Here is a 26,364-nt window from a genome sequence, read left to right as displayed (position 1 = left end):
ACTTTAGCACCTGGGAGTAGCTAAATTGCATTTCAAATGGGTTGAAAGTAAAAATGTATGAAGGCAGCTTGGGAGCAGAAATGATTCTGCCTCAGAGCTGATTAATCTGGAGCAGCCTGTAGTGAGAAGAGGGGACTATATGGCAGTCATTGTGAGAAAGCAGAGGCATGCTAACATTAGGACACATTCCAATAGTACCAGAAACAGGATTTCAGGAGCAAGATATATGATTCTGAGGTTTCAGATGAAGTAAGCATATCCCTAACACTGTAGATAAGAGAGACCATTGGATTACAAAGTGATCAAATGGCCTGGGCTTCCCATCTCCATTACATCTGACAATATTTACAAACTAACTTCACCTTCTTTTCAGGTTTTCTCAATAAAAGAAAAGGGATTCCTTAAAAACCATCAGACACCTGCTATGTGAAACGGCAATTTTTACCCATGCAAACACACATCCTTAGCAGTCCCTGTTTTGTCTTGGAACACATGGGAGTTATATGTAGACCTGAGTATATAGATACAACACTTCAGAGGTAACAGACCATCAACTTCCAATGTTTTTATACAGCTGGAACTGAATTGATTCTGTGCGAAACGACCGTACTCGCCTTAAACTGCCTTTAGGTTCAGTGGCATGAAGCATATGCTGGAGGCAATTCGGAACTCAGGCAGCTGACTTGCTCACCAAAGCAGCTCCTCCCTCAGTCCCCTCACCGCCGCTTCCCCCAGAGGAGCGCCCGCACACCCAGCCCCGGCCCCGCCCCGCTCTCGCGAGATCCTCCCCGCTCTCGCGAGATCCTCCCCTCCCTCTGTGGCCCTGGGCATCCGCAGCGCCCAGCCGGGTCACGTGACGGCTAGGCGGGGCATGTGACGTCAGCGGTCAGATGACCGGCCGGGGCCGTCGCCAGAGCGCCCCGAGCGCGGAGCTGCCGCCCCCCGCCCGCCCGCGCCCCGCGCCCGCTCCCGCCGAGCCCCGTCCCTGCGCCCCGACATGGCCCGGCGGCTGCTGGCGGCGGCCGCCCTGCTCGGTAAGGGGCGGACGCGGGCTGCCTGTGCGCTCGGCGGGGTGGCGGAGGGGGGGTGGGGGCGCAGCGGCCTGAGGCGGCCCTGGGGCCGGCGGCGCTGGACTCGGCGCCTGTATCTGGAGACCCGCCCTCCCGCCCGCTGCCGCCTGCTGTCGGCGTTCCCGGGTGCTGACTGACCCGCGGGGTCTCGGGGCTCTTGGGGGGCAATCCCGTCCCCTCCCCGCGCCGGGCCCCTGCGGCGCCCGGGAGCCTCTGAGGGCCGCCGAGGTACGAGGGCAACGATGGACGGGAGGCGGCGGCTGCCGGGCTCGGCGCGCTGAGCCGCGTAGCGCCCGGGAACGCTGGTCTGAGCACCTGCGTTGGATGTAGGGACCGCGCTCCGGGAAGAACCTGGAAACACGCCTGGAGCACGAGGCGTGGAGACGCGGGAGCTACTGATGTCATTGCTAGGAAGCAGCATTTTCTATAAGGCATGTAATGCTCCCTTGCTTAATGACTTTCTTCCTGCCATATCTTGAGTAAAATACGAAACGTGTCTGGAATAGAGAGATTTCAGTGCCTTGATGAGAAGGTTTGTTAGGGCAGCAAGGCTGTTTTACGAGGAAGTGTGTCTTGCTTGTTTACTGATAACTACCTTCTTGCTTTTGGTTTCTTGTCTTGAAAGCCACATCACACAACACTTATCAGGTTTCTGAGATGTGGCTTTGGCAGCAAAGGAGACTTGTTCAGCAGCTGGCCAAAATACTTCCCAAATAAAACAGCAGTTGAGAATGCTTATCTGCCATCATTTTTGGGATATGACGGTCTTTGCGACTCCTCTAAGGTCTCTTTGGTAGTAAATATCTTTATCACCATTGACCGTACTTCAGTTTCACTGAGCCCAGAAGATGCCACTCGCAAAGGGCACTGAGCGGTTCAGATATCTAGCCCTTGTGAGCCAGTGTAGTGAGCACAGTGACTTACAGTGCTCCTTGACTTGCTTTTTAGGGTTGGCAGCTGAAGTGTCGTTGAACTGGTGTTATAGTGGGAATTACTTGTATAGTTCATTTGATATAGTTGTGGCTTAAATGAAGATCTGCTTTACAGTTTGCTTTCAAATCAGTTTTTGTGGTTTTTATGTGGTACCATAGTTAATACTTTCTGCCACTGCAGTAGTCTTCCTCTGCTTAATTAGCAGTTATGAGTATCATTCGGTGCATTATCTTTGTCAATTTTTGGCATATCAAATGTGTCAGGTTTCTGCAGCTGAGGCAACAGAATAGTTTATTTTACTAGAGAGTAACTATTTACTGGTAGTTGGGACTTTGTACCAGTGTCTAGTAGCTTAGTAGCGGGGTGTTTCTGCATAACTTTATACTGCAATCTTGGGGGAAGATTTTGTGGTGCAAATAGAGACCCCCTCCTTGCCAGAGTGTGGGGTTTGGGTTGTAAGGTGAGGGGAGAAGAATAAGAGATAATGATAGTATATGAGCTGAAGTCTTCAGATATTTTAGCTCATTTGCAGCCTTTTAGTCATCTGAGTGAACACTGATTAGGATAAAGTAATGGTCACAGGAGAGTGAAAGATTAGCATGGGTGGGGCAGATGTGAAAATTTGTTTGGTGATGCCTTGACTTTGGGACAGTAGATTTTTTTTTTTACCTCTCCCAGTCTCACGCACTGTTTCAGTTTTCAGATAGAGCAGCAAGCACTAAGCTGAATGTTTCATGTGTCAGCATTGAGCATTTTGCAATTAATTTCCTCATTAATATCAAACATACATATGGAAATAAGAAAACAGGTAGTATAGTGGTAAATGTAAGGAGAGGGGGCTGTGGGAAATGGAAGCACCTCCCCTAAACTTAGCTGCTGCTTTTTGAAATACTGATTAAGATGGTGCTTGTCTGTTGTTGAGCACGATGAGTCAGTTGGGTTGTGTGCCAAACCCAACAGAGCTGCTCGTGCTCTCTGAGATCTAGAGCACCCATAGATTTTTTCATTACTGAAACTCAGACACATCAGAGAACACTTTCCTGAAAATTTAAGATTAGAATCAGACACAGATTCAGTGCAGTAAGTAATTAAGTATTTGAGATTTAGGGAAGGAAAAATTCGTTTTTCAAGGCAGTGTGATGCCTTTTTAGAGGCATTGACACATAATCCACGTGTTTCTATTGCACAACTCTAGTCCAAAGAGGAATTCCAAACCTTGCTACCGATGTAAGATACGTGAGAGAAACTTGATAATGAATTCCAGCCAGTGAGCAATTTGGTGCTGAATTGTTTTTCTGAGGTTTGGCATTATCGGGTGTTTGGAACTAAGACCAGTGTAACTTGGTTTTCACAAAAACGAACTACTTTAATGTTGAACAACTTTGAAACACTGTTTTGTCAAATGCTGCCCTTGACATAGTGTTTGCTTGATTGCTGCTAGAAGTGTGTTGACACAGTCTCTAAGGATCTGAATTAGTGTGTCAGTCATCATGTGATAGGTTACTTGGCTGTGACTTCAGCTTTTCTGACTTGTGAAGTAACTTCTTACTTGCTGAGAACTCTGCAGGTTCCCTGACACGCCACTTTTGAGATGTGTTTCCAAGGTTTCTGGTCAGGCTGACTGAAGAGTTTAATTTTTTGTGTAACCTGCTTCTAGATTTTTCTGTGGCAATTATAATGTTTTCTAATCAGTAGCAGACAACAAAGTGAAGAATTGCCTCTACGTACAGAGGAACCTGACTCAAAAGATTGATACTCTATTGCAACATTAACTGCTGTTGTTATCTCTGATAAGCCTCTGTAGGTCTCCAAGATAAAAGCTTATTTCTAGCAAAAGGCACACCTTACCTTTGCTTGTTGCAACTTCAACAGTTTGTCTTTGCTTTCAAAGTCAGCCATGATTATTTGGAAGTTCCTTGAGAAAGCTTGGTGCTGAAATGGATTTCTTGGTATGTGTTCTCTTAAGCTTGGCAGAAGACACTTTTGGGCATGTGAGTGGGGGTAATTACAACAGTTACTTGAACACTCCCATACATTATCTTGATTCTATATTACATACTTTTAAATGTACCTTACGTTTTGGTAAATCAGGATTCCATGGTTTTTGGGCATCTGACTTCAGGATGGATTGGCATCCCTTCCAGTCTTAGTATAACAGTTTCTTAACCTTCTCTGTCCCTTGACAGCACCACTGGCTATCAGTACTACTTTTTCTACTGTTAATTCCAGGTGTGAGGGTCTTAGGAGCACCTTGGCCTTAAGAGTACAGAGTTTTAAATGTGCTTCAGCTCTGTACAGTGGGTACTTGGTCCTTCTCCAGTGTTCAGCCTTGAGCACAGAGGTTCACAGTTAATACACTTGGTTTTCTTGTATTAAACTTCTGATGGCATCTGTTTTCTTAACAAGAATTCATTCCATACGATATGCAAACACCTGTATGTCTTTACTTTCCTTGGCAGGGTTAAGATCTACTCTGTAGGACTGGGAGAGTGGTTTTACTCAGGCGGTTAGTTTATTACCTTATTTCCAGTATCCTCTCCTCTGGGGAAGCTTTCTCTTTAAATTGTCACACAGTGCTCCTTTCTTCAAAACATTGTTTGGGTCTCGCAGCTGCCTTGAAGAATGTGTGTTAGTTGTGTGGTGTGATACAGCAGCACTAACCAGAGCAAGTACAAAATGGACTTGTGTGAATGCTGAAAAGGGTCTGGCCAGGGGAGTTTAGCTCTCCCAGTGCACTCATGTAATCATTTGCTGTAGAGCTATCCCAAGACTTCCTTCCTCTAGATAGGAAGCCATAAAGAAGTTTCATGTGACTAAACTCGATGCAATTGTGCAATTCTCTGGTCAGTTGCAAGTGTATGGCTACTAGATAGCCCTTCCTTTTAATGGTTTTGTACTTGTATAAATTTGTTTATAAAGACAGAAATTATTCATCTGCAAACTTGAAGTGAGAAACAAAGTGTTTGCTGCCTTAATGGAAGTCAACAATATCAAAACCATAATCTGAGATTGCATGAATTTGTCTCTTGGTTGGCAAGGATGCATATTCTGGGCTGGATCGGGAACTCGATGTAATCAGGTGCTGCACCTGCACAATTGCAGCTGGTTCTCTTATGCCCTGAAGTACTCTCATGCATTGAATTAAGCTCTGTTCTCCCTTTCCCCCACCACTGTGCACTCGAGTCCAGCCTTGTCTTCTCCTGCCAGCTTTCCAGGTAGCCAGCATTCAGTCTTGCATGTCCATTGGTGAAAGGTAAGTATAACTCCTAATTTTATGGAGACCATCTCACCCCTTGCAAAGTGTTTCATACATCAAGCCTGTCAAGAGATTTTCCTGCTTTCAGTTGTTCCTGTCTTTTTCTTTCTGTATTATCCCAAGGCAGTATAGATTTTGAATCCTAAGGAAGTGATCTTGACTCGGTCTTCTGATAAAGGACTTGCACCAGCTGTCCCTCTGGGAGTGGTGCGTACATTAGAAGACAGAGCATTAGAGGAGAGCATAACTCTTCTGGGATTTTTCCATTCTCTGGCATAGATTTAGGAGTCTAAAGTGGTGACTAAGGTTACCACTGTTCACAAAATGGCACTGAGATGACAGGATCATTCTGAACCATCAGAATGAGTAAATTACTGGGCAGTTTGGTTCACATATACAATAGAAAATAAACCTTCTTTAGATAATAACTTGCATTTCTTATCTGCTTGGATTAATGCCCCACAGATAGCAGTCTTCACTGTGTTTGCCATCAGAACACCTGGGCAAAGGTGCAGGGCAACACATCAGTACTGCAACTTAGGTACAGAATGATTATATAGGGCTGGCATCCCTTACCCCCGGAGTGCTGCTGCGCAGTAATTCCAGGGTGGGCTGGAGCTGAGGAGAGTCTGTGAGTGTGACCAGGCCGTGGGATACTCTGAAGCCCGTCAGAGCACGTCCCAGGAGCCAGCAGCTGCGCTGTGCTGCAGCCATGCTTTTCCTCCCAAGCACCGTAGGCAGTTGATACAACTGCAAACAGTCCCTCCCATCTGTATCTGTATGGCTTAAAGTATTGATGATATGGAATATGTGCCCAGGTGGGTTTGGATGGCTTGCTGCCCTTTATTCCAAGAGGGAGGAAGAAAAATGCTAAAGAAGTTTTTACTTACACAGGAAACATGACTACAGTAATAAACCCCAGATTATACAGAAATAGCTTTTGTGTTTTGTTATTGTCAATGTTCCATGTTTCTAATAAATATTGGAGGCAAAGTAAATTATTAACTCTAGTAACTGAAGTCCTCTTTGCAAGCAGATGGTGTACACAATTGCCATTAAATATGCTTGGTTTTCTAGCACACAACAACCATTCATCTCTCTCCCTTAGTAGGTTTCCATTATATGGGACAGTAAATCAACGGTAGCTGTGTTTGACTAACAGGATTTCAGTTATAAGAAGGTTGAAACCTGAAAGCATGTGCTAGATTGTTTTGTTAGCTTTGTACCTTTCAGCTTAAAACAAACAACTTTATGAGGTGGATTTCTTTAAGATAAATTGTTATACAGTCAGGGAAGTATTTGTTTTGTTTGACTTACTTATTTTATCTCAGAGTATTAATATACTTGGAGGTTTTTTGAGGTAAGTATGTTAGATAAAGAAGGATGCTGGATTTAATTCAAGCAACATCTCCAGTTGTTGCTTTAACAGTTACCTTAAGTGTTTTCTTGCATGAGACTGTAATTGCAGAAATGAGGTATAAAGGGAGAGATTGTCTTACAATTTTCAATTGAAAAGATGCAGCTAGAATAAATATATAAGCAGCCTTTTTTTGGAACTTATTGAAATACAAAGGAAGCATCTGAACCAAGTGAAATTTCTTTGATGTTAGTAAATTTTTGATAATTTCTTTGCTAGGTATCCATAATGTGGTGTTTCCAGCCAAGTGAATAAGGAACCCAATGAAACTTACTTTTTGCTATTGAGAAGTTTTGGACCACTGCATTTAAATCTGAAGTACTGCACTTGCTGTGCCACAAGTAGTTGTCAATATAGGGCTGCTCTGCAGTTTATTAAGAGGAGCACTTAAAGCCTAAAGTTACGAATCAGAGGGTTGTATCAGTTTTTGTGTTAATTAGCAAAGAATGATATTGTTATGAGATGTACAAACAATATTCTCAACTTGTAGGTATGCCCTGATAGAATTAAGCAATACATTATGTAACTTCATTAGAAATATTCCCGGGATAGATTGATTCAACATCAGTTTGCTTTTCTGTAGTCTTGACATTTTGACTGTAGGCTCGTAGTGATTGTGGGCTGGTGATGATTCATGCATTAATCACTGCTTGACACTGGAACTGCCTTCACAAAACTCAACAGCTGCTTTCCTGCGAGACCCAGTGAGCTGTTCCTCTGCCTTAAACTGGCTGGAGCAGAGAATAGGCAGGACCGTCTTTCCTTCAGTGTCTTGATTTGTTCTTCAGTGGTTTTTTTCTAATTTTTCTTTGCTCCTATGTCCTATACATTTCACTTGGTTTCATCTGCATTCCTTCAAGACCTTGGGAGCAGATGATGCTGCAGCAGATTTTTCTCTGATCACCATCCCTGTAAGTATTGCCTTACTTGCAGTGAAACAGTTCTCACCACTCCATCGAGGACAGCTCAGGGTCTCGTGCTGGTTGCATCTGTCTCATCACTGACACTGCAAATCCAGCAGCTGCTGAATATTTCTTAAGATGGACTAGGGTTTTATAGCATTTGTTCCACACTAATGAAATCAGGATTCATATAATGATATGAATTTAACCTTACAAAAATCTAGTAGTTATGCAGGTGTTACTATTTAATGTTTATTCATGCCCCTCATTCCGTATTACTTAAACTTGCTGAGGGTGATTTATCAGCTCTTCATTACCAGAATTTGTCTTCTATTTGGTGCTTTCTGGTACCTCTGCATTGTCTGTTGTTCTCTGAATCATCTGTAATGGACAGATCTGTCACGTTTTCATTTAGGTCAGCAACATTTTTCTTAATTGTTTTTCAGTCTTTTCTTTCCCCTGCATTTCTTTTAAAAATTATTTTTCCTTCATTCTTTTACTACCTGTTACTTGATTATTTTTAGCTCTAAAATTGCCAAGACTTTTAATAGCTATCAAACAAGGGAGTCTGCATGCACACTGAAGGTTTTCATTCTAGCACATTCTTTAGTCATAGTGTTAGTTCAAGGAGCAGTGGATTCTTATTCCCTGCCTCTACACTTTTTTTACACTCTGCTAGAAATCTTGAGGAAAGTGTAAGCAGCTTGCTTTTGAGAAAACTAGTGCTTGCATAAAATGTAAACAAGTTCCAGATGTAAATGCAAATCGAAGGAAACTTTGCAAATTGAAACTTCCATGTGGAAGAACCTGTTTCTGAATTGCTGGACATAAAGGCAAAGGTAGGACAGTTTTGGTTTGAAATAGGTTTTCTACACTATCTGTTTTTAAGCATTTTCTTTCTTCTGTCTATCTCTGATCTCAAGTCTAGACTCTTCAAAAACTGGGTAAAGTTGAATGAATTCCAGTTTAAGCTCTGCCCTCTTTGGTGAGGGGGGAGGATGTGTTGTTGCTAAGGGGAAGGCAACAAGGGAAAATGCTTGCTGGGTGCCAGAGAAATAGTTTCCAATGTGTTCCTGTGACTGATGTGCTTTCTACTGAAGTCCAGCTGACAAAAGTCCAAATTTTCCTAATAATTGTCTTAATACAATTGTACACACCATAGTTCTACAGTGGAAAGTTTTAAAATTAGGATTTGTTTCTTAAAAACTTCTTGAGGAGGGAAGCTAGCTAATGGATAATACCTCATCTGGATCTCTTTGCTATTATCAACAGTTGAATGGATTAGCATGTGTGACTCGTTAAGGCTTATTTGCTTGTGATAATGGTTTATGTCTTGCAGCTGTTTATCAGGTTTTCTGCAAGACTGAAGTTGTTGCAAATGCCAACTGGTAAAGTGCTAGCATGGAAATAGTGCAGGCTTATTGCTGTGAGGTTCGATTGGGGGTGGTGGTGGTGACAAATTGGGAATCTGAAAAATAAAAGGCTCTAAAATAAAGAACTGGTCAGGTGCAGGAGCACTGTCAGGTATCCCGTGCCACAAATGAAGTTGGAGATAACCAGCTTTCCAGCTGTTTGCAGCTTGCCACAATGTGTCTGTCTCCTGTTTGAAGCTTTGTTGGCAGTGGACCCTGGTGACCCTGGTCCCAGTCCATGCTGCCATCAGAAGGGATGACTGTGTGCTCCCCTTGCTGTGTGTTCTTGCCCTGTTAAGTCGATACTTTGGGCATTTGTACTCAGCATGCTCTGAGCGTTGAGGCTGGAGCAGAACAAGGGGCAGAAAAGTTTTTCTCTGCTTTTCTCAGCAGCTCAGTCTGAGTTTAGCTTAAACCAGTCAGGAAAACATAACCTCAGTGTGTATCAAGATCTTAGCCTCCTCCTCCTCTCAAGTGTGGAGAGCATGGTGACAGTAAAGAGAAGTTCTCCTGGCAAGGGTAGCATGCTCTATCATGCTGTTTTTGGCAGTGCCTTCAAAACATCTGCAGTCAATCCAAGCTTTCTAAATGCTGCATTGAGTGCACGTACAGCTGAGTGTCCTGGTACAGCAGGAGCGACGGCTGCATGGTGTGCTGTGGGGGGAAGGTGGAGTGTTGTAGGGCGTGCAGGATCAAATAAGCTAAGTCAGGTCTGGCTGAAGATGGTAAAATTGTTGCTGTATAGGGTGAATGCTGAAGCTGCCTTGAACGCTATGACTGGTGTTTGTTGCATATTTTTCTTATCTCTTAGGACCCAGCAAGTCAACAGTTTTGTTTTGGGTGGCTTTGCATTTTTATAGATGAGGTGTTAAATTTGTCTTCTGTTTGTTAGTGATGTTGAAGGTAGAGACTGTTAATGCCCAAGTTTCCAAACTCAGTTGCTTAGGTTGTACTCCCAAAATACACAGTTGTACATATTTGCCTCTTTGGGATCAAAAATGCAAATTTATGTGACACCAAGTTAACCGCTTTTTATTTTTATCAGGCTTTTTACAGGCTTCCTCTTCATTTGAAGTGAAAGATTCAAGTGGTAAGGTCTGCATAATTGCTGATTTGACAGTAGCCTTCTCAGTGGAATACAAAAACAATGGGCAAAAACAGGTAAGGGCAGTGAGTATCTTACTGCTTGTCACTTATTAGCATTTTTAGCATTTATAAAATGTGTGGTATTTCTGCACATGTGCAGTATTTAAACTTTCAGTGAGTATTTTTATGCATGATAAACTGCTTCAACAAAGATTTTTACCCTCCCAATCATGTCGCATCAGCTTTTCTTTATTACGGATGCTTCTTCTAATTAAACGGCAAGGTTAAGGCTGCCTGAAACAATCACAAACAAAACATTTGAAATTACTTTTGTGCCTGAAATTCCACACCAGTCCTATTGATGACTAAAATGGTTTTCACTGGAACTGTAAAGGCAAAAATACTACGAATTCTCTTTTGGTAACTTGGTCACACTCACATGGACTAAATCTGAACTGAAATGGCTGTTGGCATGTAACTTTTAAACTTTTTAAACTCCGGAAGTCTGTGACCTTCCTACTTAGCAAATCTCTAGATTTCAATGTATCTACAGACTAGTGCAGTGCTTACAGACTGTTCCATATTAACAGCAAAAGCTTGTTAATGGAAAATTAAGAATTTGGTTTAACAAGTAGGTTTTCTGATTTTTTTGTATCTTCACTACTGAATAGGAATTGTGGATTATTTATAATCTTATTGCAGTTTTGGGTTGTTGAAGTAGATTTTTTTTTTTCCTAGCCATCAGTGTAATACAAGGTTAAAAAAATCCTACTACTTTGCCAGTGGTTCACTTGCTATGTGTGATTTGAGCTGAGCCTTATATTGTATAATCCACGTTTTCAATGGTGATGCTGGCGCTCAGAACTGACATCTTTCATAACATGCTTTTGTCTGTTTCTTCTTGTAAACAGTAAGCTCAAAACTTCCAAGTAAATGTTGTATTGGTCTTCAGATACCACATTTCTTCACAATGTGTAATAAATTCCAAGTATTACAGTCAAGCTATGTAAGGATGTACCATTCACTTTTGTTCTTGCTCAGCTGTACTACAAGAAGCAAAGCTTAAATTCTCCCATTTTCACATGTCCAGAGTTTGCAAGATTTGATTCTTGTAGTACAGAAGTACCTGCAAATTCATATTGCTAGTTTAGGAGGAAAAAAAGCCTAAGAGGTGCTGTGAGTATGTACTGTTTTGTACTCCACTTTCAGAGAGCAAGATTCTTAAATTTGAATGCCAGTAACATGCTGCTTGCTATATACTGGTATATAAGTAGACATCTTATAGTACATATTAATGTCTGCTATATGTTTGTAACAGTTTCATAGGATATTTAAAAAGCTCTTAGGAAAAGCTTACATGTGTTTTCTTTTCTACCCCGCAGTTTGTACACTTTTTTCTTCCACAAAATGCTTCAGTAGACTCACAGAGCTCATGTGGTAAAGATAACGCATCTCATCCAGTTTTGATACTGGATTTTGGAGCAGGACATTCATTAAGCCTGAATTTCTCAGAATCTGCAGACAAGTACCAAGTTGAAGAGTTAGTTTTCCACTACAATCTGTCAGATGCAACTTTATTCCCAAATTCAACTGCAGGTAAAATGAAAACTTCCTGTTGTTGTTGTGTAACCCTTCCAGATGTAATACTGAGTCATTTCTTTAAATACTGGTACGTACTAATGCAATGTATCTTTTTACAGGAGTTGTGAAGACTGTATCACATAAAAGTATTATTCAGGCACATAGGGGCACAAAATACAGATGCACCAACTCCAAGCACATCAATATGAAGGCTGTGAATGTTACTTTCAGCAATGTCACTTTGGAAGCCTATCTCACAAATGGCACTTTCAGTGTGAACAGTAAGTATCTTGTAACAGAAAATGTACTTGATGAGATAATATTTCCAATAACAGGTTATTTCTTTTTAAGTCCTGACTAATCATATTAAAGCGGGTACAAACCGGATCTGAAGCTCTGATAACAGCATCTTTTGAAATGAATGGACTTGCATCAGGTTTTCTCTGTAGGATGTTGGAATCCGTGATTAGGAGATAGTGCCCTGGGTTCCCATGGGTATTGTACTGGGCTGTTCATGAGTGTGCGTGTTAAACACATGCTGCAGTAGGTTGAGTGGTCACATGGCCAAAATCCTAGTTTAAGAAGTATCTGGTAACTTCCAAGCATTATGGCCTCTACCGAAATAATTTGATCTAGTTACTGTGTGCTCTGGAGAAAATTAGTGAAATAATGGCAGACAGTAGAGAACTGATCTTTAGGGAGCAGAAGTGTACATCTTCCTACAGGAGATTTTATGTCAGCTGTAACAGTCAGGTTTTTCTCTTTCAGGCACGATCACGAAGTGATACTTTTATCCTGATTGCTTGTACTGAAAAACAGTGTGGAATTTTACTTCAAATTATTAAAGGCCAATTACTTCATGATGTGTTCATGTCCTTTGCTTTTGTGGCAGCACTCCACAAACACAAGAGAGCTGTATAAGCTGATCACCCATAATATCTTAAGGAGTGATAAGTCTTTGCCTTACTTTTAGAGTCTTCATCTTCCCTGGGAAATGTAGAACTTTTCTTTAGCTGTTAATCCCATTTATGCACCTGCTAAGTTGAAACAAATACTAGAAACTAGGGTAGCCCATGCTAGCATGGAATGGATACAATGAACAAGTGCCTTCTACTGGAGTATCTCTACCTTGTCCTGTTTCTGTGAAAAATACCTTGCCTGATGCATGATAATAGAGGCATTGACTTCTTTTATGGCTGCTTCACATGACTGGCTCAGATTTGTGCGTATCATTCCTTTGGTCAAACTCTTCCATTCAGTGAACTAGTTTGCAGTAAAGATGTGGACCTACATTAATGCTTAAAAAAACCCACACCAAACCCAGATTTCTATTACTGCAATCTTCAGAACTCTCTTTTTTTAAAATTATGAAACTTTGATCTGGTTGTTTTACCAGGTAAGTATGATAAGTGATCATTTATCAGCAGGCTCAAACATAAGACATGATTACTGGGAAAAGCTGATTTTTAACTTCTACAAAACTTCAATAAAATCTCCCTATGTAATACTTTTCTTTAAGACCTTAAGATCTGCTCTTATATAGTCCTCTAGTTAAAAAAAGTCAGTATTGCATTATTTCTGGAGAGTGTTTCTTGTGGAATGCAAATTTGTCAGCATTTGCTTTATTTTCTATTCCTATGCTTCCTTCTCTTTTTTAGATAAACATAAATGCTTTAAACTTGCCACAGTCATATTCTCTACATTGCTTTTTTCCATCCTGTAATATCACTGATTTGATGAAACTACTGATTCTTAGAAAAAAGATGTGAAGTTCTGTGATTGTGATCTGACACTAGTCTGAGTTCAGGGATGGAGGGGGATGTTATTTTGTGGTTTTGTTACTTCCACATTCCTGTTATTCATACTGCCATGTGCGGTTTTTTCTTTAAATTATTATCTTCCCTAAGTTTTTATAACAGTGTTGGATTTGACTTTTCCATTCCTAGTGCACAATGAGTTAGCTCTTTGGGGTTTTTTTTCAATCCTTTTTTTTAATACTTTTTCTTAGTCTTCTTGACCTGAAAATAATATTGTGCCCTCCAGATCTGTTCTTTCCCTCCATTCTCATTGGCTTGAGCCTTCCCCTGTCCCTTAGGCAGCTAGTTATTGATAATCTTTAGATCTGCAATTTTCCCTTAATATTTTCTTTCTCTGCAAATCTTTAGTGAAAGGATATTTCTGCTGGTGATCTGTACAAGGCTCACTGAAGGGAAGAAGAGTCAATATTCAGTGCATCTCCATAACTAGAAACAGTGACTTCTGTCAGTGTACTAGAAGTTAGTGACTGAGGGGATGGTAGTGCTTATCTGGAGCTCTAAAAGGGAGGCTTTGATTTTCTCTCTGTTGGTAGTTTTGCCAGCTGCGTTCCTGTAACTGTTGAGAAAAGATGAAAGAATCTGTTTCATCTTCTGATCTGTCCTGAAGAGCTGCTAGAAACTGCTCTAAATCAGTTCAGTAAAAATAATGTATCAAAACTCCATCTAGGCTAAACTTCCACTTGATGTGATTTGGTTGTTTCTATCTCTGCCAACTTAAATAAGAACCTCTATGTGTTGAGGTCTTGCAGATAGAGGGTAATTCTCCACTGAAGTACCCAGAAGGTTGCTTTTTGGTTTGTTAGGAAATGATTGCATTTTGGGATCAGACCAGTATCCGTCTACAAAATACAGGATCATTCCTCCTTCATCCGCCTTCATTCTGCTCTTTGACTTTCCAGCAGTGGAGTAGAAATAGGAAAGCAAGCTATGTTAGAGTGTGTGTGACTTCAGATGGTGTGATTAGAGTTCCTCTTTCTGAGCTGTAATTGAAAGTCAAGCTGCTGTTTAAGGCTATTTATTAGGTGTCTGGTATCTGCAAGATACGTACGCATTAAATTTTAGAAGTAGGCCCTTTGAGTCAGAGTTGATTGTTGCTGCAGTTGTTGTTGTCCTTAAAAAGTTGCAAGTTGTTATCCCTGGCATGTGGAGATGACCTTGGCTTGGAACATGGAAGCCTCTACTTTAGTAATGTCTTTGTTATGACCTTTGGTTTTGGCTTAGATGTTCAATGCAGGAATCTTCTTGGCTCCCAGATCAAGTTAAGATCTTGCTGCCACATGTTTCCAACTGCTCTGGCAAATAAATCAGAGTCACTGTTCCCTTGGAAGTTGCTGCTGGACCGGATGAAAAGAGAAGGTGAACTTCCACACCTTCACAGCCTTGTTGACCCCATGGAGGGTGGCTCCTTGTGCAGGACTGAAGGGAGGATGGATGTGAGAGGATCCAGCAGAAAACTTGCCATCAGAAGCAGTGTTTTAGAATCCCCTTGTTAAGGAGAGAAGAGCCACAGCAATATTTTAAGGCTGTGTGGGTATTGCCAGAATAATGAGATTGAGGGGAAGGAGAACACATCTCCTGGGATCACACATCCTACTTTTAACAGTAGACAGGAGAACTGTTCCTCTGCTTTTCCTTGAGTGATAGGGATCCCAGCCTGGCCGTGAACAGACAGCAGGAGCGCTGGCTCTGTCAGATTTATCCTGACCCAAGAGCAAAGCAGAATGACAGATGAGAATGAAAGTGGATGTGGTCACCATGAACTTCAGTAAATTACCAGCAGAGTTGTCGTTTTCACATGCCAGGCTTTAAAAGGGTGTCAAACTTTGCAAAAAGAATTTAGGTAATACTTTAGCATTGTGTTTCTGAGCTTTTATTATCTTTTATTAGGAAAAAAGCTACTTGAAATTGTGTCTTCCTTTCCCTTGAGGATTGAAAAGGTAGATCATCCCACAGATTCATTTTGTTTGGTAATGACTGTTTTCCCTTTCTCTGCAGCGACGGAATGTGCTGAAGATATGGTCTCTACTACTACTATTGTGCCTACAACTCCTAAGCAGACTACTAGCCAGGTTCCAACAACTGGCCCAGCACCAACCTCATCACCCCCAAATCCTGCAGTTGGTAAATACAATGTGACTGGTCCAAATGGAACCTGTGTACTTGCTTACATGGGCTTACAGCTTAATATCACCTATCCAAAAAAAGATGAAAAGGTACATTTTGATTTTTGTTTCTTCAAAGCCTTCAAATTTCTTCTTTGGGGAACACTTGGTAAATTATTATAAACTAAACTTTTTCTTTAAAAAGCCCAGGTATTTATGTTCATCCATCATTTTCCTCTATTTGAATTGCTTAACTTGGTCTAGACTAGTGACATTTCAAACACTTCTACTGAAAGTGCTTCTTAAGGATTTTTCCACTCACTAAAAGCAGTATTAAACTGTTTTATTAAACTGTTGAATCCAGGAAGTGTATATGGTCATTTAAGAGAAGTAGTAACAATTATCAAGATATGAGATCGGGAATCCTGTTACCAAAGTTGCAACTGAAACAAGATTTTTAAACTGTTCAATAAAATACAGAAATTTGGCCTGAGGCATAGAAATAGTAAATGACTAGTAGAAGGGAAAATTACTCCTGTAAAACTATAGTTTACAGTTTACTACTGTAAAACTGTACTCTGAAACAAGCTTGTGACTTAATTACCTTCCAGCCAGCACTGAAGATGTTTGGGTTTGACTTTGATGCTTAAAAGCTACTTAACAGCTGATTTTAATAGTAAAAAAAAAAGAATAAACCATGGTTTATGTAAGATCCAGCCCTAGCACAGGTTCTTTCCCTCCACTATTGGGCAGAGCCCAGCTTGCCAGCGCTGTGGACAAACCCGAAGTCCCAAAGGGACTGTTGAAGATCCCCAATAGGAAACAATAGTATTGCAAAAGAAACTACTGCATTTATTTATGATGTTGATGATGACTGAGAGGTAAAACCATGCGCACTTATAGCTGATCTGTGGCTGTAGTGTCTTGTTATGATGATAGCTGTGTTTTAGCCACCTTAATTGTGTGAAATTCCATGATGCTGGTGTTCTGGTTCTGGTGGAACAACTGATTTCTAGTGTAATGACAGGTGAGGAAGTGGCAAGTAGGTTTTCCAAAGTCACATGAGGATCAGCTAAGAGTAACTGTGAAAGGTTTCTATTTAATTGTTTGGCAAGTGCATTTAACCCACAGCCTTCTGCAGATGCAAGACCGTATAAAATCATGAACCATGGGCACAACTAAAGCATTTTGAACTGAAATGACATGCAAGATGATTGTGCTGACAGGTGGTTCCCTTAATTGCTTCTACCTTATGTCAAAGCAGTATTTTATAGCATAAAAAATGCCCTCTGTGTAGTGTGGTGGTGGTTCTTGATATTTTTCCTTATGCTGCAAGGACCAAAGCAGTTTGTGTGGAGAAAGCAGTGGGTTCTTGGCTGCAGCCAGCCAGGGCTGCAGAAAGCTTTGTTAGATGTGCCCTTAGTTGTCTCGCAGCCTGGTAATTCAGGTGCAGCCTGCATGGGTCTGTAATGTGCACACGTATCTGCCCTGGTGTCTGTGACATAGGGCAAACACAACACTGCAGGCATGTGGCACAAGCCAGCTACACCTCGACTGAGTGTCAGGAGATGTGTTAAGTCTCTTCAAGTGTCATAATTGATCCTCTTCTCTGACAGATGGGTTTGTATTTGCTGAATCTCATACCACGGAATACAACTTCTTCTGGGACATGCAACAATACATCTGCCTTGCTGAATCTGACTTTTGAGAAAACGAGGGTTATCTTCCAGTTTGCATTGGTAAGAGTCTCTGCACCAAGCATGTAGGGCCTGCAGGACTTTCCATGTGGGAAAACTAACTGGGGCAAGTGCAAGAGGGAAAAAGACACAGCTACAGGAAGGGGAGTAACTAATTCCTTTGGTTTTAATACTGGGCATTAGTGGGTTTTATGCTTGGTAACCACTGTGAGAAAAGAATGTTTATGTATATACGCACACCTACATGTGTACACAGAAAAGTATTTTGTTTGGAATGGGAACTTCCTTGAAGATTGTGTTGCTTACTCATTAATGCTTCTTGTTGAAACTGGGAAGAGCCTGTGACAAGTGGGCATCTCATCTAATTTTAAGCCTGGAGCTAGATTTAAGTCCTCATTAATATTCTGTGTACAGCCCAAAGGCCAAGTGTGCTTGTTTTCTGGTCTCCTGTGATGGTTGGGAATCCTGTTTCCCACAGCCCTGCCCCAGGTGTTGTATTGGAGCTGCATACCTTTGAGGACTGAGTCCGCTGTGTTTGTCAGAGCTTCATGCTCCTTTTAATGCTGATCACCTTGAGCTGTTGCTGTTAAATGACTCTCTGCAGCTCTGGGGGGGGGTACCAAGATCACTGCATGTAGGCTGCTTACGGAATGGGTGGGACTATGCCTGCAGTGTGGAAGTCAAGTCAACAGTTTGGGGGTGACAAGGCCCCCTTTCTCTGCCTCTGTGCCCTCCCACAAAATAAACTTCCTTAAGGTGCATACTTTGTGAAGCTTTTCTCTCCTAAAGTCCAACTAAGCACCTCCTCGGGATGCTAATCCCATTTGTGGTCTATGCTTTGAAAACCTTTGTCAAAATGCATGCAGAATGGAACCTGAACAGCTTGTGTTGTACATCATCAGCTTAAATGACAACTACTGATTTGTTGGTTTTTGGTTGTTTTTTTTTTTAAAGAATGCAAGTGCTGAAAAATTCTTCCTGCAAGGTGTGAGTGTAAGCACGACTCTGCCTTCTGAAGCAAAAAGTAAGGACTTCTAAGAAATCTATTCTCTGAGATTACTTCTATAGATATTAAGGGTAGCCTGCATTAAATAATGTATGAGAAATGTTGGGGATGAATGTATCAAATTTCAGCTCTATGAGCTTACAGCTCCTGCTCTTCAGGTTTATATAATAAGACTTTCTCTTACACAGATCCAAAATTTGAAGCATCAAACAACAGCATAAGTGAGCTGAGAGCTTCAGTTGGGAACTCCTACAAGTGCAGTTCCAAGGAGAATCTGCAGGTCACGGACCAAGCCCTTGTCAATGTATTTAATGTTCAGATCCAGGTTTTCAAGATTGATGGAGACAAATTTGGGCCAGGTAAGAGGTTTGCATTTGGCAGCCCCTGTCAAACCCAAGACTTGTGAAGTATACTTTAATATAACATTCTGTAGTCAAATGTCAGCTTGTGGGTGCTCTGCTTAGTCTCTGCATGCCCCACTACAGATGATGTGGGGGCTGATTAAGGTGTCCGAGTTGAGGCTAGTGTGAGAGGTATGTAAAAAGCTTTGAAACAACTTGGAACTTGCTCCTGATGGTCCAGAGAAGAGTGAAGGAAGGTTGCTACCTTGCCCTCCAAACTGTGTGCAGACAGTTGTGTGAAAGGGGCAAACCTGTACCTTGTGACTATGGTGAAAGCAAAATGATTGTGGGAAGAGTCGTGTGGATATTTATGATGGCTCTTGAGGAGGAAACAATCAGTATAACCTCCTTATTGTGTACACACCTGGTACTAGAAAGACTTCATCCTGAATGGTCATAGTTAGTGGACTTGGCTTCCTTTTTCTTGTTGGTAAGCTAGCTGAGCCAATTTTATCTTTGCTGAGAGCAGAATGCTGAAGTTCTGGATGTAGCCATCTGTTGGTGCACTAGTACCTAACATGGATGTTTTTCTCTCTCTTCAGTGGAAGAATGTCAACTGGATGAAAATAACATGCTGATCCCTATAATAGTTGGTGCAGCCCTTGCTGGTCTTGTTCTAATTGTCTTGATTGCTTACCTGATTGGCAGAAAGAGGAGCCATGCTGGATATCAAACAATTTAATTACTTGCACTAAAATCCAGTGTAGATGAAAAGCAATTGCAAGAGGCTGGGGGAAAAAAATTGCCCCACATTTCCCTTGAACCAGTTGATATTGTAAGGTAACATCTTTTCTTGCAAATTGCTTCTTTAAAGTCTGCTTTATTAAATGTGAAATCATCTTGCAGCATTTAACTATGCACAAAAATAACTTCTGAAGATTCTGGTGTTTAATTTTGCTAACTAGTTTTAATATTTACCCACTTAGAAACAAGCTGAAAGTTTTTAAGGGTGCGTTTTTGGAATTGGCATAAGACCATGTCTGCTATGGATTCCAGAGAGGGATGTTGCTAACTGACTCAATTTCAGAACTCTTAACAAAGGGAAAAGGTTCATTATTTGCACCGCTGCCATTGAGCGATGATGTTAAGTATACTGATGATGCATTTAAAAAAATTAAGTAACAACTGACAAAATTGAGATTTAAAATCTGAACTTCACCTTGTCTCTTAGGTGTGTATTTTTTACTAAGCTTTCAACTCAATGCCTGGCACATGCAGGGTGTGAACAACGCAATACTCAAACCTTACAGGAACTCTTTATGATTGGACAACTCCCCTGTTTGATATTTTTGATGCTATGCCAGCTCGTTAGGAGCTGGTACTTTTTTAAATGGGTGTTATTTTTATTTACGTTTTTTTGTAAAGTGATTTCAGTCTATTCTGTTGGAAGGTTCAGAGAGATCCTGTTACTGCACATGTGTACAATATAGATCTCAATCTGCTGATTCTCTTGCTTTAAACTTGGCTGGGGGGTTGTACACTTCAAGGATCAGTTCTTATGTATGCATTGCCTGTAACAATGCTAATAAAGACACTTTTTTTTCTGTATTTCTTCGTATTGCTGATCATTCTTAAAACCATTTCTTGACCATTTATCGAGCGCTGAAGTAATGGTTTGGCTATACTTGGGAAGCTTCAAACAATCCTTAGTGTGGAGTTATGTTAAACAAGTGCGTAGGTTTTTTCTTCGTGGCACAAAAGCAAACCTTAATGTGTGTGTGTGTTGGAATTGCACTCCTGTTTTGCACTTTGTGTTTGGCAACAAGGAAGGCTATGTGTTGGTAACCTGAGACCTGGAGAAGGTACCTCTTCTATTAAACTGCCACTTGCTGAGACATGTCAGTACTCCAGTCTGCCTGGCTAAGCATCACTTTCTGACAGTGCTGCTGAGCTTCTCAGTCAAAGGCCTGTGTAAATGATGTTTCATGTTTGATTTTGAAGTTGGCCTCTTACCACAAAGTAGGAAATGCACATTGGCTGCGGGTTGTGTGCCTTGTAATGTGCTGGAAATGAACCTTGGTGTTTAGTGCTTCCCTGACTCCCTCCTGCAGCAAGGCTTTGGTGTTAACAGTACCAGCTCTGCAGGGCAGGAACTGGGGCACACCAAAACATTGCCCAGAACACTCCTGACCATGAGAACCTAATGCGGGGCAGCAAGGCTGGTGTACTTTGGACCAGTGCCCTGTGACCTTGAATGTACCTGGAAGCTATGAATTTTGCTAGTGGTGAATAGTGTTTCCTAAGTATGGTAGTGCTACTGTCCTTGTAATTCAGTACTTGAGGGAAAAGGATAGGATAGCTCAATCACTGTTGAGTAGCAGTCTCTAGTTGGCTAGAAGAGCACTCATCTACTTCCTCTGAAAAAGTTGATTTCCCCCCCCCCCCCCCTATACAGGAATGAAAAAATCCCAATTTGCAGGGTAGGGGGAAGCTGTGCTTCACAAGGAACAAAGAGAGCTTGGAGTAAAGTTTGAAAAGGGCTGTGCTGCTAAAAGGTGAGGCTTTCCACAGGAATAACTTGCACAGGGACCATAAACCTCCACAAGGTGCTGATCTCCCTCCAGTCGTCTTTCCTCCTTTCGCCAGCTGGAAGGAGAGGATTTGGCCACGAGAGGGCTCTGTATGGACAAGAAAGCAGTTCCCAGACTCCTGGCCCCAGCAGGGCTGGAAGTGGCCCGGTGCCAATACAAACTTTAGAACTACACAGTATCTTCCCCTGTCAAAGAAGTCTGTTCATGGATGTCTTTACAAGTGTTTCTCCTCAAAGTTTTAGGGACACAGGTGTGTGCAGTTGTACTACAGTTGCTCTATCTCACACTGCATAGATCAACTGCTAGTGAAGATCACTGCGACTGCTCTCTTGCCCTGCACTTTGCTGTATTTGAGTTCCTTGAGAGCAGTGAGGAAAAAGATGCCTGTATTCTAGCCCCTGACTGCCAGGCAGGACTCAGATCACATATTTTACTCTCTACACCAAGAAACAGGTTCTGACAAATTAAATTAATTTATTTTGTACAAACAGTAATAGTGTCACAGTTATTAAAGTAATACATAATTTTATACATCAGTTTTCTTTTAATATTACAAAATTCCCTGGGACTATTTTTTTAAAAGGAGGGTCCTGACATTGATCACATTCTAGTCTGAAAATACCTTAATCCTTAAAAATAAAAACAACACACCACCAACAAACAATAACAGAGCCACCAGTTCCAGTTATCAAATCTGACATACAGTACAAAGTGTTAACACACTTACTTGAAAGGCAGGAAAAATTGGTCAAGTGTCAATTAATTCATGGAAAGCTTAAAGTGTGCTTTAATCAGTGCAAATAGAGGAATGTGTCAATTGCTGTAGTATCTGACCACCTGGTTATATCTGGCAAGTTATCCCTGAGAAAGCAACTTCTCCCTACAAGTCTCTCGGAGTTTGTTGATTGTTGCCATGGATAAGCTTCCAGGATCTGTGAATATTTTCTGAGGGCAAAAGAAGAAAATTCTTAGTTAAAATGCTGGCCTTGGGACAGCATGCTAGAGTTCTCACATGGTTTTCTGATGTGTGAAATCCCTGCTTTGATGTCCATGCTGTGACATTGCTCACTGCTTTTTGGCCTTCCTGTAACAGGGTAACATCATCATCTACTGTGCTGTAAACACGCAGTAAACCTGCGGCTCATAACAAGTGCAGTAAGTTACACAAAAGCAGCACTAGAAAATCTCTTCTGAATGTGTGTCCAGTTGAGATTATTTTAGATGGCAGGTGGTGGAAAGTGGAATATTTGGAACATATTAAACCGTCCTGGGTAATGTGACAAAGCACCAGTGTACTTTTTGTGTGATGCTAGCAGAGGTGGTTCAGGCTCTGGAACACACAAAGAAACCACTGTCTTCCTACTGCAAAAAATCAGTTCTAATCCCTCACTACACTACCTTTGCTCCTCTTCTCTACCAGGCTTTCCAGGGGAGTAATGAATACGGATGTAAGAACTTGATGCATTGTGAATGCCATCACACATTTTCAATTACTTTTTTTCTTTTGTTTCCACTTGTTGTTCAAGAACAATACATTTGTTTCCACTACTTCACTTAGAACTTCTGAGTGAACAAAACTGTGAAGCAAGCTACAAGTTTATGCACTTTAATCTACAGTTAAGGTGTGCGGGTACCTCAGTTCTCTGGAGCTGTCATTTAACAGCTCTAGAGATGAGATTGTAATTGAACCAGTTCAGAACAGCTTAAACACTAAGGTTCTCTTCTGGGGGAGGAGGCATAAAGATATGTATCATCACCTCTACTGGTACTAATACCTGTACTGTTGAAAAAAACCTCAACCCAACAAATAAATCCAAACACAAAAGCACATGTTTCAAAGTTACAGAAGAACCTAACCTTAATTGTTTATCTAACTGCCTTCAAAGCCCCATTACTACAGTAAGTAAGTTAAAATTCTCAGGGTAACTGCAAGAAAAAGGTGGTTGATTTTCTAAAAATAGCTGGTGTAAAATTTAACACAATTAAAGAGGGGGGATGGAAGTCCTTCAAGGACAAGTGTTAGCATCAGCCTCTGAAGAGGTGTTCTTAAGGCAGTTAACATTTAACAAAATTCTTATTCTAAACTGTTTATGGAATGGACCTCTCAAACATCTCCCTTCTAAATTAAAGCTGTACCTGTGATTTTTCTGTTACTCCTTTAATTAAAAGACTTAAAAGTGTCAGTAAGTTAAGCTAATTTTTCTTCCACATGAGCAAAACCAAAAGTTAGTATAAATGACATCCTACTGTGACTGACCTATGCACAGAGATCTGCCATGAGCATGAAACTCTTTCGGGGGTAAATGTCACCATCCAGGAGATGGTTTTGTGCACCCTGAGCAAACAATGATAGTGGAGTTGGCCAGGTGATTTATGACAGATGTGCTCCTGTTACTTGTTTTGTAGTTACCACCTTTTATGTTTCCATCATCTGAGATAAAGCCCTGAGTCTCGTGTTTTATACTGATGTGGCACCCACTGTATTGATAATTTACAAGAATAATTCTTAGATTACATATTGTCATAGCACTTGGACACTCAACTTCATGGGTTTTTGTCTGGAAATGAGAACCTGCTGCTACTTGTCTTGTTCTAAACAGAATGCTGTGTGTTCTGGCACTAGTCATTTATCAGTGCAAGCTTCAAGTTCACTTTGTGTTTATTCTACAATACTGTATTACAATTAATCTGAAAAAAAGCACAGGATCGATATCCATAGTTCACTGGAAAAATGCACTAAAATTGTTTTCTCATCAGACTTCCTGCCTTAACTGGTAAAAAGGGCAAAAAGAATTTTCTTCCCTGTATGACAGATAATGCAGATGGGTTGCTATATATGGAATTAGATAATAATTATTAAACATATTATTTAATTGATAATAATAAATATAAATTATTCAATATATTAATATATTTCTTAGAAAGGTTGGAGTTTCTTACTTTAAAAAACAATCCTGACAGCTACATTTCTCTTAACTGTATCCATCTTTTGCTCAGTGAAAAACATTTCTAAGTCAGTCTTGGTTTTAATCTGGAATGACTAAAAGCTGCAGAGAATTTACCTGCATGAAGCTGTGACACTCTGTTACAAATGTTCCTTTGGTGATCTGCTTAAATTTATCACAGATATCAGGAAAATTCGTGGCTTCCAAAATAAAAGCTTGGTTTTGCTTAATCAATGTTAAGGCCACGCGGAAGATGATCTTTGACCCTTCGTAGAATAAACAATCCCATATTCGGAGCACAGTCTGCAGGGAAGAATTCAGATTAACCTTGATTTCCAGTAAGCGATTATTACTAAAGCAGTACAAACAAAATAATTATGGGTGTAGTAAGAGAACTTTATGTTACTGATTACCTCCACTGGAAGAATGTCAATGAACAGGCATATAAACCAGCGTGACACCACTAGGGTCCACATGACTCCATGTCTTTCCATCAGCTCTGCCACAGCTGGAACTTTCATTTTCACAAGTTCACCAAGGACTTCCTGATCAGTTTTGAGGCCCAACATTGCAGGACTGTAATAATCTTGGAGAGAAGAAATCAAAACTGAGGAATCTGTGGACATGATCTTTTCATGAAATTGAAGAGAATGTCCTCTGCAGCTGAATGTGTAAAGGCACAGTGAGCCTATGAATTCCAAGGTGAAGTAAGTTAACCCACAGCACGAAGATCTCTGCACTGTGGTCATACAGTGCTGCTCTTTCAGCCAAGGCTGATCCCTCTGCACAAACACTTCATTCATGCCTACTAAGTATCTTCTTTCTCGCTGATGTTTTTTGGCAATTCATTCTTCCTTCCCAAGGAAGGATAGTTTAGGTGGTTTTTAACTGCTAGCCTAAACTATGAAAGTGTAACTAATATTTAAACAGTCCAATATAACTACCACCTCCTTCCTGGGTGTGGGGCTGCACAACTCCCAGTCCACACAACACCCAGACAGGTAACAAAAAACTCAAACCACCACAGTAACCTGCAGCCCTTAGACCACGTCCAGTCAAACTGGAAATGCAAATTCCCCAGAGTGTCAGCTGTGCAGGGGTGCTGGAGGCCAGATTCTCTCTCCCCATCTCCTAAGGTGTGACCTAGCCATTAAGGTAGGAGTTTTTCTCTCCTTTCTCTGAGCCAAAAAAATCCCACTTTTCATAGAATAATTCTGAAAGGAAGTGAATGACACATCCCTCAGGCAACATGTCTTTCTTCTGAATTTACCTGCAAGAAAGGGATTGAAATAAGACCTATATCTCCTGCACTTCTGGTCACTGCAGTAAACTGGTAAATTCACAGTTAAGAACCACAGAGCGCCCTCTGGCCGTCAGTCCACAGCCTGTTTGTCAGTAATAAGCATTTTCATTACCAAGGTGCAGGCTGAACAACGAGCATCTCAGCTCTATAAACGAGTAGTTTTGGGTATATTTAAGGGAAGAAAAATACGTTGTTTCAATTCATTAGTATTCAAATGCCCCAGAAAGGGAAGAGAATTACACAGATGTTTAAGAAATTCGTATTTTGGGTTTATATATTGACAGAAACATTTAAGCTGGACTTGGCTGCTCCAGTCCATCATGGGAAGCAACCTTTGATGGTTCATGAGTGCTTTGCTGACAAGACCTATGTAATTAACTTTGTTTATGGAAAGAAACCAGTGGTAACACAAACACCTTTCTATGCCTTTCTTTCCTTCACTGATTTTGGAAAGCTGCAATTCAGGTTTCTCTCTCTTAACTGGTTTCTGCCAAGGTCCCCAGACACACACTTCATATAAAGGTGAAGGAATAAGAGCAAAGTCTATTTGCCTGCAGTAATTCTAATAAAACCTCCCAGTGCTGCAGGCAAGTTTAAAAATATGTCCGAACTATGCAGTACATGTATAACCACTTTAATTTCTGCAATTTCACAAGAGCAGTTTAATATTCCACTTTCCCGTGCCACTGGTTTTCCTGAACAGACTTCCCACCCATGAGCTATTTGCTCTGTATTTGTCCTGTCCAAACTCTAGAACATTTACAGGAGTTTTTAATGGTACTACATCACATTCAATCTTTAGGAATCTAGCTTTCTGTATGGGATCTTTTTCTTTGTTCCCACTGAAGAGTGAAACATAAAACTCCTCTACAGACCTAAGAGTCACTGCCACTCTATGTATTTCT

The 26,364-nt window shown here is 41.0% G+C and overlaps 2 protein-coding genes across 3 annotated transcripts in view; one reads left to right on the top strand and one right to left on the bottom strand.

The window, feature by feature from the left end:
* Nucleotides 1-906: 906 nt before the first annotated feature.
* LAMP1 (lysosomal associated membrane protein 1) lies at nucleotides 907-20,228 on the top strand. Its single transcript, XM_039549700.1, has 9 exons — nucleotides 907-1,034; nucleotides 10,036-10,151; nucleotides 11,459-11,672; nucleotides 11,777-11,938; nucleotides 15,470-15,687; nucleotides 17,193-17,315; nucleotides 18,228-18,297; nucleotides 18,468-18,638; nucleotides 19,223-20,228. The coding sequence occupies exons 1-9, from the start codon at nucleotides 998-1,000 to the stop codon at nucleotides 19,360-19,362; spliced, it is 1,251 nt and encodes a 416-aa protein (XP_039405634.1). The 5' UTR covers nucleotides 907-997; the 3' UTR covers nucleotides 19,363-20,228.
* Nucleotides 20,229-21,661: 1,433 nt separating this feature from the next.
* Nucleotides 21,662-26,364, bottom strand: part of GRTP1 (growth hormone regulated TBC protein 1) — a 36,354-nt gene continuing 31,651 nt past the window's right edge. Inside the window, exons 6-8 of one of the 2 annotated variants that reach the window (XM_039549676.1) lie at nucleotides 24,570-24,742; nucleotides 24,274-24,483; nucleotides 21,662-22,156 (exon numbers count right to left, since the gene is read on the bottom strand). In XM_039549676.1, coding sequence (XP_039405610.1) covers nucleotides 22,067-22,156; nucleotides 24,274-24,483; nucleotides 24,570-24,742 — 473 coding nt within the window. In that variant the 3' untranslated portion in view covers nucleotides 21,662-22,066. The remainder of the gene's footprint in view (nucleotides 22,157-24,273; nucleotides 24,484-24,569; nucleotides 24,743-26,364) is intronic. The other variant, XM_039549680.1, reaches the window with a different exon arrangement.

The sequence above is a fragment of the Corvus cornix genome, chromosome 1 (genome assembly GCF_000738735.6).
Source record: "Corvus cornix cornix isolate S_Up_H32 chromosome 1, ASM73873v5, whole genome shotgun sequence".
NCBI classification, from domain to species: Eukaryota; Metazoa; Chordata; class Aves; order Passeriformes; family Corvidae; genus Corvus; species Corvus cornix.
Note: the sequence above shows the minus strand (reverse complement) of the source record. Positions and strands in the feature narration are given on the sequence as shown.

What these genes read in the sequence shown, in the direction of transcription:
- LAMP1 (XM_039549700.1), top strand. Translation starts at nt 998, where the DNA reads ATGGCCCGGCGGCTGCTGGCGGCGGCCGCCCTGCTCG. An exon ending in ATTCCCAAATTCAACTGCAG is followed by an intron (nt 11,673 to 11,776) that starts GTAAAATGAAAA and finishes ATCTTTTTACAG; the next exon opens with GAGTTGTGAAGACTGTATCA. An exon ending in ATCCAAAAAAAGATGAAAAG is followed by an intron (nt 15,688 to 17,192) that starts GTACATTTTGAT and finishes CTTCTCTGACAG; the next exon opens with ATGGGTTTGTATTTGCTGAA.